General features: G+C 38.8%; 1 protein-coding gene across 2 annotated transcripts in view; it reads left to right on the top strand.

The window, feature by feature from the left end:
* grid1a (glutamate receptor, ionotropic, delta 1a) overlaps positions 1-17,708 on the top strand; it is a 303,095-nt gene that overhangs the window by 263,750 nt on the left and 21,637 nt on the right. For both annotated transcript variants that reach the window (XM_058058871.2, XM_058058872.2), the window contains exons 9-11: positions 11,477-11,578; positions 14,526-14,723; positions 16,255-16,585. In XM_058058871.2, coding sequence (XP_057914854.2) covers positions 11,477-11,578; positions 14,526-14,723; positions 16,255-16,585 — 631 coding nt within the window. The remainder of the gene's footprint in view (positions 1-11,476; positions 11,579-14,525; positions 14,724-16,254; positions 16,586-17,708) is intronic.

Below are 17,708 nucleotides of genomic sequence, written 5' to 3'. Positions count from 1 at the left end.
CGTTTATCTGCCTCCAGTCCATTTTCCCTCCTGGCCTGATGGCTCTTAGATGAGGCGTCTCTGCTTAGAAGACGCTAATGAAGACTGAAATACTATTTCCTGGATGGCCGCTGTGAGTTTTTGCCACCAAGAAGCGCCCATGCTTCTTCTGTTGACGCTACCGCCGCCGCTGCCGCTGCTGCAGAGTGATCGATGCCATTCCCGTTGTTGTTTTGCTTCCACGCTTTGCGATTATTGATGTGTCAGCTCCTTCCTAAGCAGATATTGCAATTGACTTCCAGTTCACGCCAGGCTCTTCACGGAGCAGAGTCCCGCTCGTTGAGATGTAATCGTTCCTCTTAGCCGAGCGTCTTTCATGCATCAGTCAGAATTGATCCCCTTCTGTGTAACTATGGCAGCCATCTCGCCTCGGCGTGGCGTTATGAAGAAACGTGGCTTTGTAATGGCGCTGCGTTAAGCGCTCACACTTTAGTTTAGTGGACATTTAGAGAGGAAAGATGACAAATATGTTTGTTATTTAAACTCAAACCCAATGGTACCGGCATGTAGGCAGTATGTGGAATCAAACTATGGAATGGATTGAGTAAGGAAATCAAACAATGCAAACAACGATGAGCCAATTCAAGAAACAATACAAGCAGTTGATGTTTGCTAAATACAAGGATGAAGAGTCTTGAACCAGTCATGATGTGCTATATATATCACTATATTGACACTTACTATGGTACCCATTATGGCATTGGATGCTCATATCACCTCGTACTTCGGTACGTGACAAAAAAATAAAATTAAATAAAATTAAATTAATAAAAATTCATTCATTCATTTTCTACCGCTTTTCCTCACGAGGGTCGCGGGGGGTGCTGGAGCCTATCCCAGCTGTCTTCGGACACCCTGGACTGGTCGCCAGCCAATCACAGGGCACATATAGACAAACAACCATTCACACTCACATTCATACCTATGGACAATTTGGAGTCGCTAATTAACCTAGCATGTTTTTGGAATGTGGGAGGAAACCGGAGTACCCGGAGAAAACCCACGCATGCACGGGGAGAACATGCAAACTCCACACAGAGATGACCGAGGGTGGAGTCGAACCCTGGTCCTCCTAGCTGTGAGGCGATAACCACTTGACCGCTGTGCCGCCTTAATAAAAATTAATAAAATAAATAAAAACAAACAAAACATGACAAAAAAAAAAATTAAACTATATTAGGAAAGCAGGAAGTGAACAAATGTAACAGTTACTGATTGTAAAAGTACCAGATGGAGGGGTAGGATTTAATAAGCTTTGCTTCTTCCTACTCCTTTTGGACATGTGGAACTGTGAACTGATTATGTGATGCATTCAATTGTAATCTGATGCATGTTCAAATGAAATTAAACCATTACCATTTTCTGTTGTATCTATATTGGCTATTACAGGGTGTCTAAACTGCGGTCCGGGACCATTTGTAGTACATGGCACATTATAAATAGAAATATAGAATTTAGAATCAGAATTTAACAGGAACAACTACCAAAAAATAATATAGTCAAACTATGCACTGTGATTGGCTGGCCACCAGTCCAGGGTGTACGCCGCCTCTCACCCGAAGACAGCTGGGATAGGCTCCAGCAACAGTCAGAGTTGCTACAGTCCTGAATCTTTATCCGGATCGACACCAGAATACAATGATAATAATACAGTAGAGCTTCATGGAAATCAGTTTGCGTAACGCGTCCCAACATCGATTCTTCCTAAAAAACAAGCTGGGCGTCGTCTCCGCAGAGTCGCCAAGACAATTTGTCATCACTGACCTCAATCTGGCACACGCGGTCGCCAGGTTGTTTCGCCAGGTTTGAAGAGCAAAAAAAAACAGCAGTGTCTGCCTAATCAGTACAATAATTCACTTATGGCTGCCAGTTACTGGTCCAAGCGCCGCTAACTGGAGCCCAAATGAGGCCCAGTGGTGTCCCCTCCACCCGCCAACCACTACCCACTACCCCCGCTCCTCCACCTCATCAAGCCAAATTGGACAGCCACTTGCTGGTCATGGAGATGCCTGCCATTTTTGTCCTTCTCTGCTGTATAACACAGCTCGTTTGCGCTTCTGTTTGGCCGTAACTTTTGTTCCCTGGAGAAGACGACATCCTTTTTTTTTTTCTCCGATGTGGCCACAAACACGAGCGACAGATCTCATTTGCTTTGCTTTGCTGGTTTATGAAGCCAGCAACCAGATATTACGTTTACCTCTGCCAAGGAAAGGATGTTTTCAGCTGTTTGTTTATTTTTCAGGATTAAACAAAAGCTGTACTATTAGGTTCTACAAAACCTTGTACAGTTTGGTGCAAAAATGAAATACCCAATAAGGCTGCAGGTCCGCTTGGCGTTCACACTAGTGCAGGGGTGGGCAAACTACGGCCCGGGGGCCACATCCGGCCCGCCAAGTGTTTGAATACGGCCCGCCCAATCTTTCCAAAGTATTTCATTTAAACTCAACATACAACCTGGCATCATGGCCTGAGCCAACCTTTTGATGGTTTTATCAATTTCGTTTTTTGACATGGTCTGTTGTTTACAAAGTACTCCTGAAAAAAGGGACACAAGCACATAATAATAATAATAATAATTATTATTATTATTATTAGATTATTAGATTGTTATAATTATTATATTAATGCTAAATATTATATTAATTATATATAATATTATTGTTATATTTGCATATTTTACATAATAATAATATAATAAAAGACCAAAAATGCATAATTACGTAGAAAAATACATATATAAGTCGCACTGGTGTATAAGTCGCACAAGGCCAAAAATGTGTAATTAGATAGAAAAAAACATACATAAGTTGCACTGGAATATACGTAAGTCGCATTTTTTGCGGGTAATTTATTTACTTAATAAATAAATTAATTTTATTTAATAAAAGAATAGAGAACAGACTGAATATGTGTAAGATATGCTAACACAATGCTTATTCAGCTAAACAAAAAATAAACATGAACAGAAAAGATGTCCAATGTTTATGTAACATAAACACTTTTTTCATATATAAGTCGCTCTGGAGTATAAGTGGCAGGAACAGCCAACCTATGAAAATAAGTGCGACTTATACCGTATTTTCTGGACTATAAGTCGCTCCGAAGTATAAGTCGTACAAGGCCAAAAATGCATCATTAGGTAGAAAAATACATACATAAGTCGCACTGGAGTATAAGTCGCCCAAGACCAACCTATGAAAAAAAGTACGACTTGTACCATATTTTCTGGACTATAAGTTGCTCCAGAGTATAAGTCGCACAAGGCCGAAAATGCATAATTAGGTAGAAAAAAACATACATAAGTTGCACTGGAGTATAAGTCGCATTTTTTGCGGGTAATTTATTTGAACTACTTGACCAAAACAGACATTACGTCCTCTTGGAAGGCAAGTTCTAACAATAAAAGAATAGAAAACAGACTGAATATGTGTAAGATATGCTAACACAATGCTTATTCAGCTACACAAAAAATATAAACATGAACACAAAAGATGTCCAGTGTTTATGTAACATAAACACTTTTTTCATTTGTAAGTCGCTCTGGAGTATAAGTGGCAGGAACAGCCAACCTATGAAAATAAGTGCGACTTATACCGTATTTTCTGGACTATAAGTCGCTCCGGAGTGTAAGTCGCACAAGGCCGAAAATGCATAATAAGGTAGAAAAAAACATACATAAGTCGCACTGGAGTATAAGTCGCATTTTTTGCGGGTAATTTATTTGAACTACTTGACCAAAACAGACATTACGTCCTCTTGGAAGGCAAGTTCTAACAATAGAGAACAGGCTGAATAGGTGTAAGATATGCTAATGCTAATGCTAATAGGTGTAAAATATGCAATGGTTATTCAGCTATATGTAACCGCTTATGTAACTTAAACACTTTTTTCATTTATACGTCGCTCTGGAGTATAAGTCGCAGGAACAGCCAACCTATGATAAAAAAGTGCGACTTATATTCCGGAAAATACGGTATTTAGTGGCTGGAGTACATTCAGGTTCCCAGCATGCTTTGCGACACCTTTTAGTAAAGAGTAAAATAGCACGTGTAGCGCTACATTAAGTTGTTGTTTATCATCCCCCGTTGTACAGTCCTGATCAAAATGTTAAATCCAGTTAAAAAATTTACATTTAAATAAATGTTAATAAATTAGCAATTTATTGCATACAAGATTTAATGCGAATTATGATGTTGATCTTTAAAAGCTAGAATCATTTTCCGTCAGATATTCACACAGTAATAATTTCTTGATGGCAAAGGTAAAAAAAAAGGCCTCCCGCCATTGCTGCTGAGGTTGGCCGCATTTGAAACTTCTTCAAACATCCTGAAGGTTATGGAACAAAAGAATGAAGTGCAGTCACGCGAGCATCTTGGGCCCAAATGATGGTAGTTACTGGTGCCGAGTGCAGTCCAATAACCATCACACTGCATCTCCAAAAGAAGGCCTTCAAAGGCCTTGTCTTCAAAAATGCTACAAAATTGATCATTTGGAATTTGCACAAGAGCACCAAACATGACATTGAAAGATGGAAGAAATTTTTTTTTAGGTGAACTTTGACAGTCCTGATGGTCTCCATGATAAGAACCTGCTCAAGATCCAATATTAGTAAATGTAAACACTGTCAATGTTTATCTCTCATTTATCTCTTATTTCCTTGGCAGCATGACTGTGGTTAGTGAGCTGTGCAGTGACCCCACTTGTTGTTTTGTGGAGTTGTCATATATATATGTTGTTATATAGGACGCGTGTCATTTCTATATGCTTCTTGCTGTCATTTCAACACTGGTCCATATCTTTGATCGACTCTAATTTCACATTTCAATGCAAAAGTCTTTATTTTAATACACCCACCAACTCCCAAGTGTCATCGATCTGATTGCTGATGCAGTGTTCTCGCCGCGGAAAAACACATTCTTTTATCCTCACATATTCAACTCAAGTTATGTTAAATGGAGATAAAATGTAAGATCTGAAAGCCCGCAAGTTCCATTTTTTTTTTTTTTTTTTTGCATTTTCAGCAGTACATAACGATAAGAGCGTTCACTCCATGTAATGCAAGTCTTTTCTTTGCCTGCCGCCGCCGCCGCCGTGCATTGAGATATATAAACGCTGCTGGGAGATTTCATGGTGACAGACACGCAGCTCGCGTGTCAGGCTATCGCTGCAGATAAGACATCCTTTGACTTTAAATCATCATGACATTTTTTTTTTTTTTTTGGTCCCGGGTGTCTGGCTATGAGTGAGGGCACAGCTGTACTGAAAACATTAAAGCTTGCCAAGAAAAAAAAGAATATATATATGTCTTTGAAAAAAAAAAAATATATATATATATATTTTTTTTTTACCATTACCATTATTTTTTGTCATGAATGTACTTTATTCTCAAAATGTCAGATTATCTAAGATTATCTAAGATTAATATACAATCTGTAAAAAAACAATGAATGACTTAATTTAGTGCTAATGTACCATAAAATAATTACAATATTCCATATTTGCAATTTGGTTCTTAATAATTTGTAGTCTATTATAAAATAAAAATATATATATATATTTTTTTTATTTTATAATAGACTACAAATATTCCATATTTGCAATTTGGTTCTTAATAATGTGTAGTCTATTATAAAATAAATATATATATATATATATTTTATATATATATATTTGGTTCTTAATAATTTGTAGTCTATTATAAAATAAAAATATATATATATTTTTTTTATATATATATATATATTTTTTTATTTTATAATAGACTACAAATTATTAAGAACCAAATTGCAAATATGGAATATTGTAATTATTTTATGGTACATTAGCACTAAATTAAGTCATTCATTGTTTTTTTACAGATTGTATATTAATCTTAGATAATCTTAGATAATCTGACATTTTGAGAATAAAGTACATTCATGACAAAAAATAATGGTAAATTTACGTGAAAAAAGTGATGAATTTGCATAAATGAAGTTATTAAAGCTATGGGATTTATGTGACTTTTGGCAATATTACATTGCAATATTACATCTTTGGCAACAAGTCTTAATATTAAGGTAATATTATGACTTTTTTTCTTGTACATTGATTAATTAATTAATGATGAATCCACTGTTGAGCTGTAACAATTAATCGATGCATCAATAATTAATTGATAAGCAAATTCATTTTTTTGTATTTACAAATGTAATTATACTATGATTTGAGATCTGATATCAAAATCCTTGCACACTATGGGAGGTAGTGGGTGTGTCAAAAACCGCGTTAGAATCCGCGGCAGATAATGTACTGCTAATAACATTGGAGGCAGCATTGGCGTTCAAAATCCCACTGTTAAATGACAATGATGATGGCCAGGTTTGCTTGAAAGACGAGTGGATCAGTCATTTTCATGAACCTGTTGAGTATCCTGGAGACAGGAATCTGACAAATCCTGGGCCTGGATCCAATAGGAGTGTAAAGTTGACTATAGGGCTGTTAGTTTGTGTCTAGATGGCTCTAATAATGTATTTAGGAGGTCATAAACAGCTTTATTATTGAAGAAAATGTTTAGCAGAAATTCATATATCACAGTTTTGGATCTAATTAACTGGTAATTAACAAGTAATAAAGTGTAACTGACGCTTGCGTTTGTTAGATGGACAAGTGTATTAATCCCCTGCGATCAATGATGCTGCACATGACGCCCATACAAGCTTGAGCGTAAGATTCTGTACCCAATTGACTCGACCAACAAGACGATAACATTTGCGACGTGCACCAACCGTCTTTCCATAATGGCGCCGTTTAAGTGGTTCATTGTTAGGAAGCATCGGACATAACCACATCCTGTAATTGAGGCTCTTCTGATGGCTTTTCTATTTGAATTCCTGCCTTTTGTCAGCGGGAATTGATTTCCACAGACTCGCTCATGACTCGACAGATTGCGCTTAGCCAAATAGCTGCCCTGTCATAATTATGACATTTTAAAAAGGCAAATGTCACATCATTTCAATATGTCAATACAGTACGGGCCCTTTTTGAGCCGAGATGTAAGTTGCTGGGTTTGTTCGATACGTTTCCTTCAGAAGATCAATCTAAAGCGCCGGCGGAAACGTGGATGCTTGCTACATTGTTCCTTTTATTATAATGTCCAGTGGAGGTATATTTTATACAATAAACCTTGAAAAAAAGAGTCAGTTTTCTATATTAAAAAAGTTTGTTGGGAACTTTGTGAGGGAAATGCTTTAAATATTAATAATTCTTTACTTTTTAAATATGTGTCACTGCTCGGAGTATTAATCGTTGCTGGTTTTTGTCTTCCTGAACTGTGCATCAATGAAAGCTATTTAAAAGTGCTGTTTGTATCATTGACACAAACCAGCAAACAAATGACACATTACACCCCCCCCCCCGCCCATCCAAACACACACACCCACTCTGAAAGAAGTGTCTATAATTCATGCAGCTGAGGTTCAAAGTTAAGTGCACGGTAGACTTATGCAACACTGAAGCTTCAAAATAGCTCACCTGCTGCATACTGCATTTTTTTAAATAATTTTGAAAAAAAATACATACATCTTAAAGGCATCACCTATTATGCTCATCTACGTCCCTTTGCATTGAGTTGTGGACTCCTATAGAGCAGCTACACACAATAACCAACACAGAAAGCTTTGTAGATCTTTGAGAACCTGCGCCTATTCCAGATGTATTTTCTTGGAGTTCCAAAATGCTCTGTTTTAATGGTTTATGGGTATGCCCACTCCACCGTGATTGGTCCCACTCAGCTTGTACCCGGGCACGCCCATATAAGGAAGTAACCAGCTGGACCGAGCCGGTGATAGTGGTGGGAAAAACCGTTCATTTCAGTGAGCTGGATCATTCCGGTTCGTTCAGTAAAAAGATCCGTTCATTTCGGTCAATTGGTCGTGTGATCTCCCCCTGTGCATAGATTCGGTCAGCAGTGTCGAGTCAGTTCATTCACTCATGTTCACTTTTGTTCCGACTCAACAGCGCACGCAACAACACTTAATGACTAGTGGTGTTGTCATGAACGAACTGGTCAAAAGAACTAGTTCTTTTTTGTGAACGGAATAAATGAAGTCACCGACAGTGTCGGTCAATCTCTCGGTCTCAGTCAGCTAACCCCGCCCACCCACAGAGCGATGCGCGACGATAGGATAAGACAGGCAAGCACGCAGATAGTCCCGCCCTGCAAAAGGAACGGTGAACTGACTCTTTAACCAACTGAACGGACTGAACGGATATTTTAGGGGCTTTGACCTTGTTCATTCCGTTCACAAAAAAGAACTAGTTCTTTTGACCCGTTCGTTCCGACTCAACAGCGCACGCAACAACACTTGATGACTAGTGGTGTTGTCATGAACGAACAGGTCAAAAGAACAAGTGTTTTTTTTTGTGAACGGAATAAACAAGGTCAATCTCTCGGCCTTGGTCAGCCAACCCCGCCCACCCACAGAGCGAGGCGCGACGATAGGATAAGTCAAGCACTAGATAGTCCCGTCCTGCAAAAGAAACGGTGAACTGACTCTCCAGCCGATTGAACGAACTGAACGGATATTTTACAGGTGGTGACCTTGTTCATTCCGTTCACAAAAAAGAACTAGTTCTTTTGACTCGTTCGTTCCGACTCAACAGCACACGCAACAACACTTGATGACTACTGGTGTTGTCATGAACGAACAGGTCAAAAGAACTAGTTTTTTTTTTGTGAACAGAATAAACAAGGTCAATCTCTCGGTCTCGGTAAGCTAACCCCGCCCACCCACACAGCGAGGCACGACGATAGGATAAGACAGGCAAGTACGCAGATAGTCCCGCCCTACAAAAGGAACGGTGAACTGACTCTTCAGCCAACTGAACGGATATTTTAGGGGCGGTGACCTTGTTCATTCCGTTCACAAAAAAAAACTACTTCTTTTGACTCGTTCGTTCATGACCGACACACCACTAGCCGGTGAGGTCTCACAAGACTCACGGACCACAGGCTGACCGTCCAAAGACCGGGTCTTAGAAAAAACTGTCTGAAACCTGAAACTTCTTTTCAGACTGTTCTTTTTTATTAAATATGTTCATAATATATATTGTACCCTTGGACTTTCACTTTTCCTTTTATACATTTTGTAAATGAAAAGGAACCATTTTTGGGGGTAAAAGTGACGCCCCACGTTTGAGTCACCGAGGTGTTCTGTGGCCACCGAGGCCTGTTGTTTGTCCTCAGGCCATCCTTCTTGTCCTGTCTGCTCCGATCTTAAAGACACATGAAAGTGACGTGTCGCCATCCTCCTGCATCCTCGTCCAGCTCGCAGCGCTGATTAACAATTTAAACGACATCAACCTTCATGAGTGGACGCGGCGCTCAGAGAGCTGACATGGTGGAAAGGCGAAGCACTCAACCTCAAATGTCACATGGGTCTGAAATTGTATTTCCACGACATTCACGTGGCGTTTTATGATACTAATGACATCTGTTATCAGACGCTCTTTTCATGTAATCATCAAGTCCGTCCGCATCGCTGCCACTCTGGACGCTACGAACGCTAAGTACACAGCAGATTGCAGCAAAAGCAGGCGGCGTTGACTGCTGGATGCTGGAATGAGGGTCCTGACAGCATGCTAATGGATGACACTTGTTGCCTTGGTAACCGCATGTCTTTGTAGATTCTGCTGTTGTTTTTTCCCCAAACACAACCGGTATTACAAATGGTTAGCTGTTAGGATGATGACTTTTGTTATGCTTTTTAAGACGGTTATTACTTTACATACTGATCGGAACATCTCAATTCTTCATCTTATTAATATATTTTGGACATTTTGTGTGCTTCCGAAACCCTTTTTTGTTCCTGGTGCCAAAATCTCAAACCCTGAGGAAGGAGACATTTGGGATGAAAGGAAGTCTTCTCTTTTTAGGGACAATGTGCATCAGACATTTTCATGAACCTGTTGAGTATCCTGGAGACAGGAATCTGACAAATTCTGGGCCTGGTGTCATTATATGCAAATTAGATGAGCTAATTCCTCCCACCGGTTATTATTTGTGACTAATGGTTTCCTTAATAAAAACAACCAAAGAGACTCAAAATAATCCACAAAGTCAAAGGCTCGCTGATGCACAAGCACTCAAGCAAGCACACCCAATGCCTTCATCCCCTCCCACCAGTTATTATTTATAATTGCCACGTTTTCTTAAATTAAACAATCAAAAAGACCCAAAATAATCCACAAAGTTATAGCGTGCTACACTCAAGCAAGCATACCCGAACTGTATGTGTCATATACTCAATGTATCACTCCTCCCACCAGTTATGAATAATATATTAATTGGTAGTAACCAGAAGAGTTCAAGGTAATCCACAAAATATACTTGCAGTCATGCAGTGTCTTCCCTTTTTGACTCAAAAATAAAAAAGTCAGGCTTCAAACCGCATATTGATGAGAATCTCATCTCATCATCCTCTGAACAGACCTTGGGTCATACTGATGATTTTTCTCATGTCTACTATATTGGATAATTGGAGTGTAAAGGTGACTATAGGGCTGTTAGTTCATGTCTGGATGGCTCTAATAATGTTCAAAAATTTATTTCGGAACACACAAACTATATGCGTCATATACTCAATGCCTTCATTCCTCCCACCGGTTATTATTTATGACTGCTAATTTCCTAAATAAAAACAACCAAAGAGACTCGAAATAATCCACAAAGTCAAAGCCTGCTGGTACACTCACATATGGAAGAGCACACAAGAACGAACACACAAACTGAATGCGACATATACTCAATGCCTTCATTCCTCCCACCGGTTATTATTTATGACTGCTAATTTCCTAAATAAAAACAACCAAAGAGACTCGAAATAATCCACAAAGTCAAAACCTCGCTGATGCACAAGCACTCAAGCAAGCACACCCAAACACCCAATGCCTTCATCCCCTCCCACCAGTTATTATTTATAATTGCCATGTTTTCTCAATGTAAATAATCAAAAAGATCCAAAATAATCCGCAAAATTATAGCGTGCTACACTCAAGCAAGCATACTCGAACTGTATGTGTCATATACTTAATGTGTCACTCCTCCCACCAGTTATGAATAATATATTAATTGGTAGCAACCAGAAGAGTTCAAGGTAATCCACAAAATGTTTACTATATTGGATAATAGGAGTGTATAGGTGACTATAGGGCTGTTAGTTCATGCCTGGATGGCTCTAATAGTGTTCAAAAATGTATTTAGGAGGTCATAAACAGCTTTATTAATGAAGAAAATATTTAATTTATGAATCTGTGATTTTGGACGTTTTGTGTGCTTCCAAGGACCTTTTCTGTTCCCCGGTGCCAAAGTCTCAAAGCCTGAGGAAGGAGACATTTGGGGTGAAAGAAAGTCTTCTCTATTTCGGGATAATGTGCATCTTTCCTTCTTCCCCTTTAGTTGGCGGTGTGGGATTCCACCCGAGGTCTGAACGGAAGCTTAAAGGAGAACCGGATTGAGAGCGGAATGCAGGGAGTGACGCTCAAGATCGTGACGTTACTGGTGAGTTGGATTTACCGTACAATTGATGGGATTTGGTCAAAAACTGAGAGTAGTTATGAATGTTTGAATGATAGCCGGGCCGTTTATTGACCTAAACCCGAAAAAAAGGAAGGAAGCAGCTGATGGTGTGGCTGTTATTTCATAAAACTTGTTACAGTAATCCCAGTTTATGGGTTCCAGACCCAAGTACCATAGGTACATTTCCGCAAAGTAGTACTCTTAATTTATAAATAGGAATATTTTAATTGTTAGAACATGGAAAAACTTCTAAATTCTGGTTTTAACATTATTGGAGTGCTCTAGACAGAACTAACACCCCTATAGTTGCCTTTACACTTGTATTATACACAATAGTAGACATATAAATATTAAATTAGTTTAAAATTTAAAATTTAAAATTTAAAATTTAAAATTTAAAATTTAAAATTTAAAATTTAAAATTTAAAATTTAAAATTTAAAATTTAAAATTTAAAATTTAAAATTTAAAATTTAAAATTTAAAATTTGAGTGCATGAGAAAGTGGACCACGCAGCTCTCTGAGTCTTAGCCACATAGTCATTAGCTACTTTACTGTACAACACAGCAGCAATAGAACCAATGTTGTAATTGCGGCAAGGAGCAAATTGCAGATCAGTTAATTGCAAACAACAGTATGTAAGTATGTAAGTAAGTAAGTGTAACACGCTTAAGTTTCACACCAATAGCTGAGTAGCAACATTTTAAGTGCATGCAGAGGTAGATATGTTGGACAGCTAAATATGCTATCAAATTATTTGTTGAATGTATTACGTTTTCATTTTCATATTGATTTTGGCGTGCCTGAGAAACTGGAAAGGAAAACGTAGCTTTATTTTAGCATATAGTCATTCATTAACGCGTACATTGCCCAGCACAGCAGCTACAGAACCAATGTTGTAATCGCTGTAAACAACTTTACGACAAGTCTAACTCGCGTGACGTAACGGCTGAGGAGCACGGCGGACATTTTAAAGCGCATGCAATACATACATGCAATGTGGAGGTTGCCTACAGCCACGGCTGTTAATGCCCATGTTTTTGGACCTGTCGCTAATAAGGTACTAAAGAGACTTAAATGGATTCACGTTATGAATATAAAAAAAATTCATACAAAAAGTGCAATACTCTGCTATAGCTAGTCCAGAAGCGCTACAAAAATACGTCCTTGAGCAAAATTGTGTACAGAAACATGTCATCAAAACACATAATGATTGTTTTTTTTGATTGCTTGAGTTGAGGAAGGTCACAGTAATGTACAAGAAATTCAATATTCTACCGGGTCCAGGAAGCTTTTATGGCAGGGGAACGGAGAAGAAAAACCAAAGGACAGTTCTAGACGGCGTGACAAAGCTTGGTCACTTCATCGCCTGAGCGGATCTTTTCACAAAACGGGCTCGTTGAAAAACCCTTCAAAGTCACTTCGTCCTCCACCAACTTTCTTCCAGCTTCCTCCCCCTCACTGCACTTCCTCTTCATGCACGGTTTCCTCACACTGTGTTTACTCGTCCAAGTTCAGCCGAGCACTGTTTACAGTGTCGCTTTATCACGCAGATGGCCTCCCTCGCTTTTCTACCGTGTGTGCGCTTTAGTCCACCTTCAGCACTCTACCCTGGCACCTCATAAAGACGAACAATACGCCGTGTTAAATGTAGCAAAAAAAAAGGAAAGGTCCATTTCCACTTTAATGAAGCATCACTGTTGCCATGGCGCCGTAGCGCCACGGGTCAACAGTTACTGACTGGACTATTTTTGTCACAATGAAGACTGCCTTAGAGGCGCTTCATAAAGGTGTCACCCCAAATTTCTTAAGAGTAAATATGGAGTCCAACAAAATAGTAAATTATTAAAGCAACAGTTTATGAACAATTTAGTTTTTTGTGGGCACTGGCAAATAAACAGCAGCTAAATAGACCAAACTGGGGAAAGGGGGGGGGGGGGCAATCTACGCAGGCTTGAAGTGTGCTACACTTCCCTAGCCCCGGTTGGAGTCATTCCTCTCACCAGTTATTATTTCCAACTGCCACCTTTCCTTATAAAAACTACCAAAAAGCAAGCAGACCCAGACTGAACTGGTTGTTGTTATTAACTGCCACCTTTCTTAATTTTTTTACAGACCCAAAATAATCTACAAAGCCAAAACCTGCTGGTATACTCACGTATGGAAGAGCACACAAGAACAAGCACACAAACTATATGCGTCATATATTCAATGCCTTCATTCCTCCCACCAGTTATTATTTATGACTGCTAATTTCCTTAATAAAAACAACCAAAGAGACTCGAAATAATCCACAAAGTCAAAGCCTGCTGGTACACTCACATATGGAATGTGTCACTCCTCCCACCAGTTATGAATAATATAGTAATTGGTAGTAACCAGAGGAGTTGTACGTAAATATGCGGTGTACTTCAATGCACCTTTATTAAGCGTGTTGAAAACAGCAAACCATTATGTGTCATATACTCAATGCCTTCATTCCTCCCACCGGTTATTATTTGTGATTGCTAATTTCCTTAATAAAAACAACCAAAGAGACTCGAAATAATCCACAAAGTCAAAGCCTCGCTCATGCACAAGCACTCAAGCACACCAAACTCTACAGTGTCTTCACCCCCCCCACCAGTTATTATTTATAATTGCCACCTTTTTTAATGTAAACAATCAAAAAGATCCTAAATAATCCACAAAGTTATATCGTGCTGCACTCAAGCAAGCATACCCAAACTGTATGTGTCATGTACTCAATGTGTCACTCCTCCCACCAGTTATGAATAATATATTAATTGGTAGTAACCAGAAGAGTACAAGGTAATCCACAAAATATACTTGCAGTCATGCAGTGTGTTCCCTTTTTGACCCCCCCCAAAAAAGTCAGGCTTCAAACCGCATATTGATGAGAATCTCATCTCATTTCATCCTCTGAACAGGAAGAGCCTTTCGTTATGGTGGCAGAGAACATTTTGGGCCAGCCCAAGAGATACAAGGGCTTCTCCATTGATGTCCTGGATGCCCTGGCCAAGATCCTGGGCTTCAAGTACGACATCTACCAAGTAGAAGACGGCAAGTACGGCTCAGCGCTCCCCAACGGCTCCTGGAACGGAATGATGGGCGAGCTCATTGGCAAGGTTTGTAACGCTGTCTTGTTTTCGCTATCATAGACAACCAGTGTCCAGATTTAGATCCAAATGATTTTTTTTTTCAGGGAGCAATTAGAAGCCACAATTTCTCAGAAGAGAAACAGAAAAAAAAACATCACACAATCCAAAAGCTTTTTTTTATCTACAAATCAGTTGCAGTTGCATTTCTGAAGCAAAAAAAAAAGAACGGACGGAGTTTGAGAACGTGACTGTGAATTGTAATATTCACTCATCTCTTTCCTTAATGGACTCACGTGTTACTTTTCCATCCCATTCAGCCTTTCATCCACTCTTTTCATTTTTAATTTTGTCTCCCTGAAACATAACACTCCTCATATAATTAAGACCAGTGGCTTGCTTTCACCAAGATGATCACCCCTCGCTGCTGAATAAAATATCTATTTTCCATGAAGAGGGTCCACCAGACTGTATGCATTAGCCATGAATCATATTCATCTCACATACACTGTGTAGCATTAATAACCATATTGTCCACACGAGTAATGCTGAGGTTATTCTGAGTTCCGGTCCAGAGATAGCAGAAACAGGACTTGATCATAATAATAATAGTAATACTCTCCATGTTTTTTTTTTTCATCCATCTATCAATAATACACATTAATAATCATCTCTAAATATATAAGCATGAAGAAGACCATAGCAAGAATGTTTAGAAAATAGCAAAAATGTATATTAATGCAATTACTATGATTAATATTCCAAATTTGGGGCCCTTAATATGTCCCTGGTATTTAAAAAATATATTTTATGTATTTTTTAATAGATTTGTATTCATTTTTTTTATTGGTGTTTATTATACTGATTATAATCCCACAGTTGCTGCCAAAGGCACTTCAGAAATTTTGTCACTCCATCTAAAATGTATTTTATGGCCTTTCTGGTGGTCTCTGTTGTTTTCTTAAATATTATATACAGTATAATTATGTTCTTTATGTATTACTTATTTATTCGGATTTGGATGTATTATTGAAAAAATATTATGATTAATTAATATATTATTACATAGGTTGTATGTTCATATTTTGTTTAGATTTTGTATTTTTTTTATGCTTTTACATAATTTGAATGGAATACTTTGCCTGGGAAGACAATGGGAAGAAGTTAAAATAGTTGTTTTTATTTTAAACTTTTATTGGTATTTGTACTGTATAGTTAACTTTTGAGTGTTCATTTGCTGTGTGATGAGTTTAGCGTCGTTGTAAGATCGAACAATTTCCAATTGGTTGACGACTTTGTCTTGAGTTCATTCGTAGCTTGTGATTGGCTCTTGCCAAAGAAAGCGGTACCGTTTCCGTTTGCAGCATTTAAAGAATTTGTAGTAGTTCTCAAGTAAAGGAGATGTTGCGAGATTAGAACTGGAAATTGTGGTACTTTTAACATTCTAAGTTCTTGCAGGATTCTTTGTTAGTATTGTATTGTAACGCTGTTAGTTATTATTTACTATTACCACGAGTAGTACTAGTAGTATTATTATTTTTATTATCATCATCCTCCACAGAAAGCCGACGTAGCCGTGTCAGCCATCACCATCACACCAGAGCGAGAGCGAGTGGTGGACTTCAGCAAACGCTACTTGGACTACTCGGTGGGAATCCTGATGCGCAAGTCAGAAGAAAAGATCAACATCTTCTCTTTGCTGGCCCCGTTCGACCTCGCGGTTTGGGCGTGCATTGGCGCCGCCATCCCGGTGGTGGGCGTCATGATTTTTCTGCTCAGGCGCATCCAGGCAGTGCGTTGCCAGAAGAGCACGGGTGGCCACCCGCCACCCTCGGTGTCCACGTCGCTACAGAGCGCCATCTGGATTGTCTACGGGGCTTTTGTCCAGCAAGGTATGGTAAATAATAAGATAAATAACGTGGATGTACTTTCGAGTAGTAAGTGCTTGTGTGCAACAAGCTGGCAAAAGGCATGGGTGCATGAGTCCTTCTGACATGGGAGAGCTGCGGTTCACTGAGGGGAAATTCCAACATGTAAGAATAAAACTCTGAAAAATTTGCGTAAAACCAAAAAGACCTGAAGTAATCCACAAAGTCAAAGCCTGCTGGTACACTCACATATGGAAGAGCACACAAGGACGAACACACAAACTGTACTCAATGCCTTCATTCCTCCCACCGGTTATTATTTGTGACTGCTAATTTCCTTAATAAAAACAACCAAAGAGACTCGAAATAATCCACAAAGTCAAAGCCTCGCTGATGCACAAGCACTCAAGCAAGCACACCCAAACTCTACAGTGTCTTCTTTCCCCCCACCAGTTATTATTTATAATATCCACATTTTTTAATGTAAACAATCAAAAGATCCAAAATAATCCCCAAAGTTATAGCATGCTGCACTCAAGCAAGCATACCCAAACTGTATGTGTCATATACTCAATGTGTCACTCCTCCCACCAGTTATGAATAATATAGTAATTGGTAGTAACCAGAGGAGTTATATGTAAATATGTGGTGTACCTCAATGCACCTTTATTAAGCGTGTTGAAAACAGCAAACCATTATGCGTCATATACTCAATGCCTTCATTCCTCCCACCGGTTATTATGTATTTGTGACTGCTAATTTCCTTAATAAAAACAACCAAAGAGACTCGAAATAATCCACAAAGTCAAAGCCTCGCTGATGCACAAGCACTCAAGCAAGCACACCCAAACTCTACAGTGTCTTCATCCCCCCCACCAGTTATTATTTATAATTGCCACGTTTTTTAATGTAAAAATCAAAAAGATCCAAAATAATCCACAAAGTTATAGCGTGCTGCACTCAAGCAAGCATAACCAAACTGTATGTGTCATATACTCAGTGCCTTCATTCCTCCCACCGGTTATTATTTGTGACTGCTAATTTCCTTCATAAAAAAAAACAAAGAGACTCGAAATAATCCACAAAGTCAAAGCCTCGCTGATGCACAAGCACTCATGCAAGCACACCCAAACTCTACAGTGTCTTC

Source organism: Doryrhamphus excisus, linkage group LG20 (assembly GCF_037039965.1).
Source record: "Doryrhamphus excisus strain RoL-2023G ecotype Guam linkage group LG20, RoL_Dexc_Guam_v1.1, whole genome shotgun sequence".
NCBI lineage: Eukaryota > Metazoa > Chordata > Actinopteri > Syngnathiformes > Syngnathidae > Doryrhamphus > Doryrhamphus excisus.
This window is presented reverse-complemented; position numbering and strand designations above follow the sequence as displayed.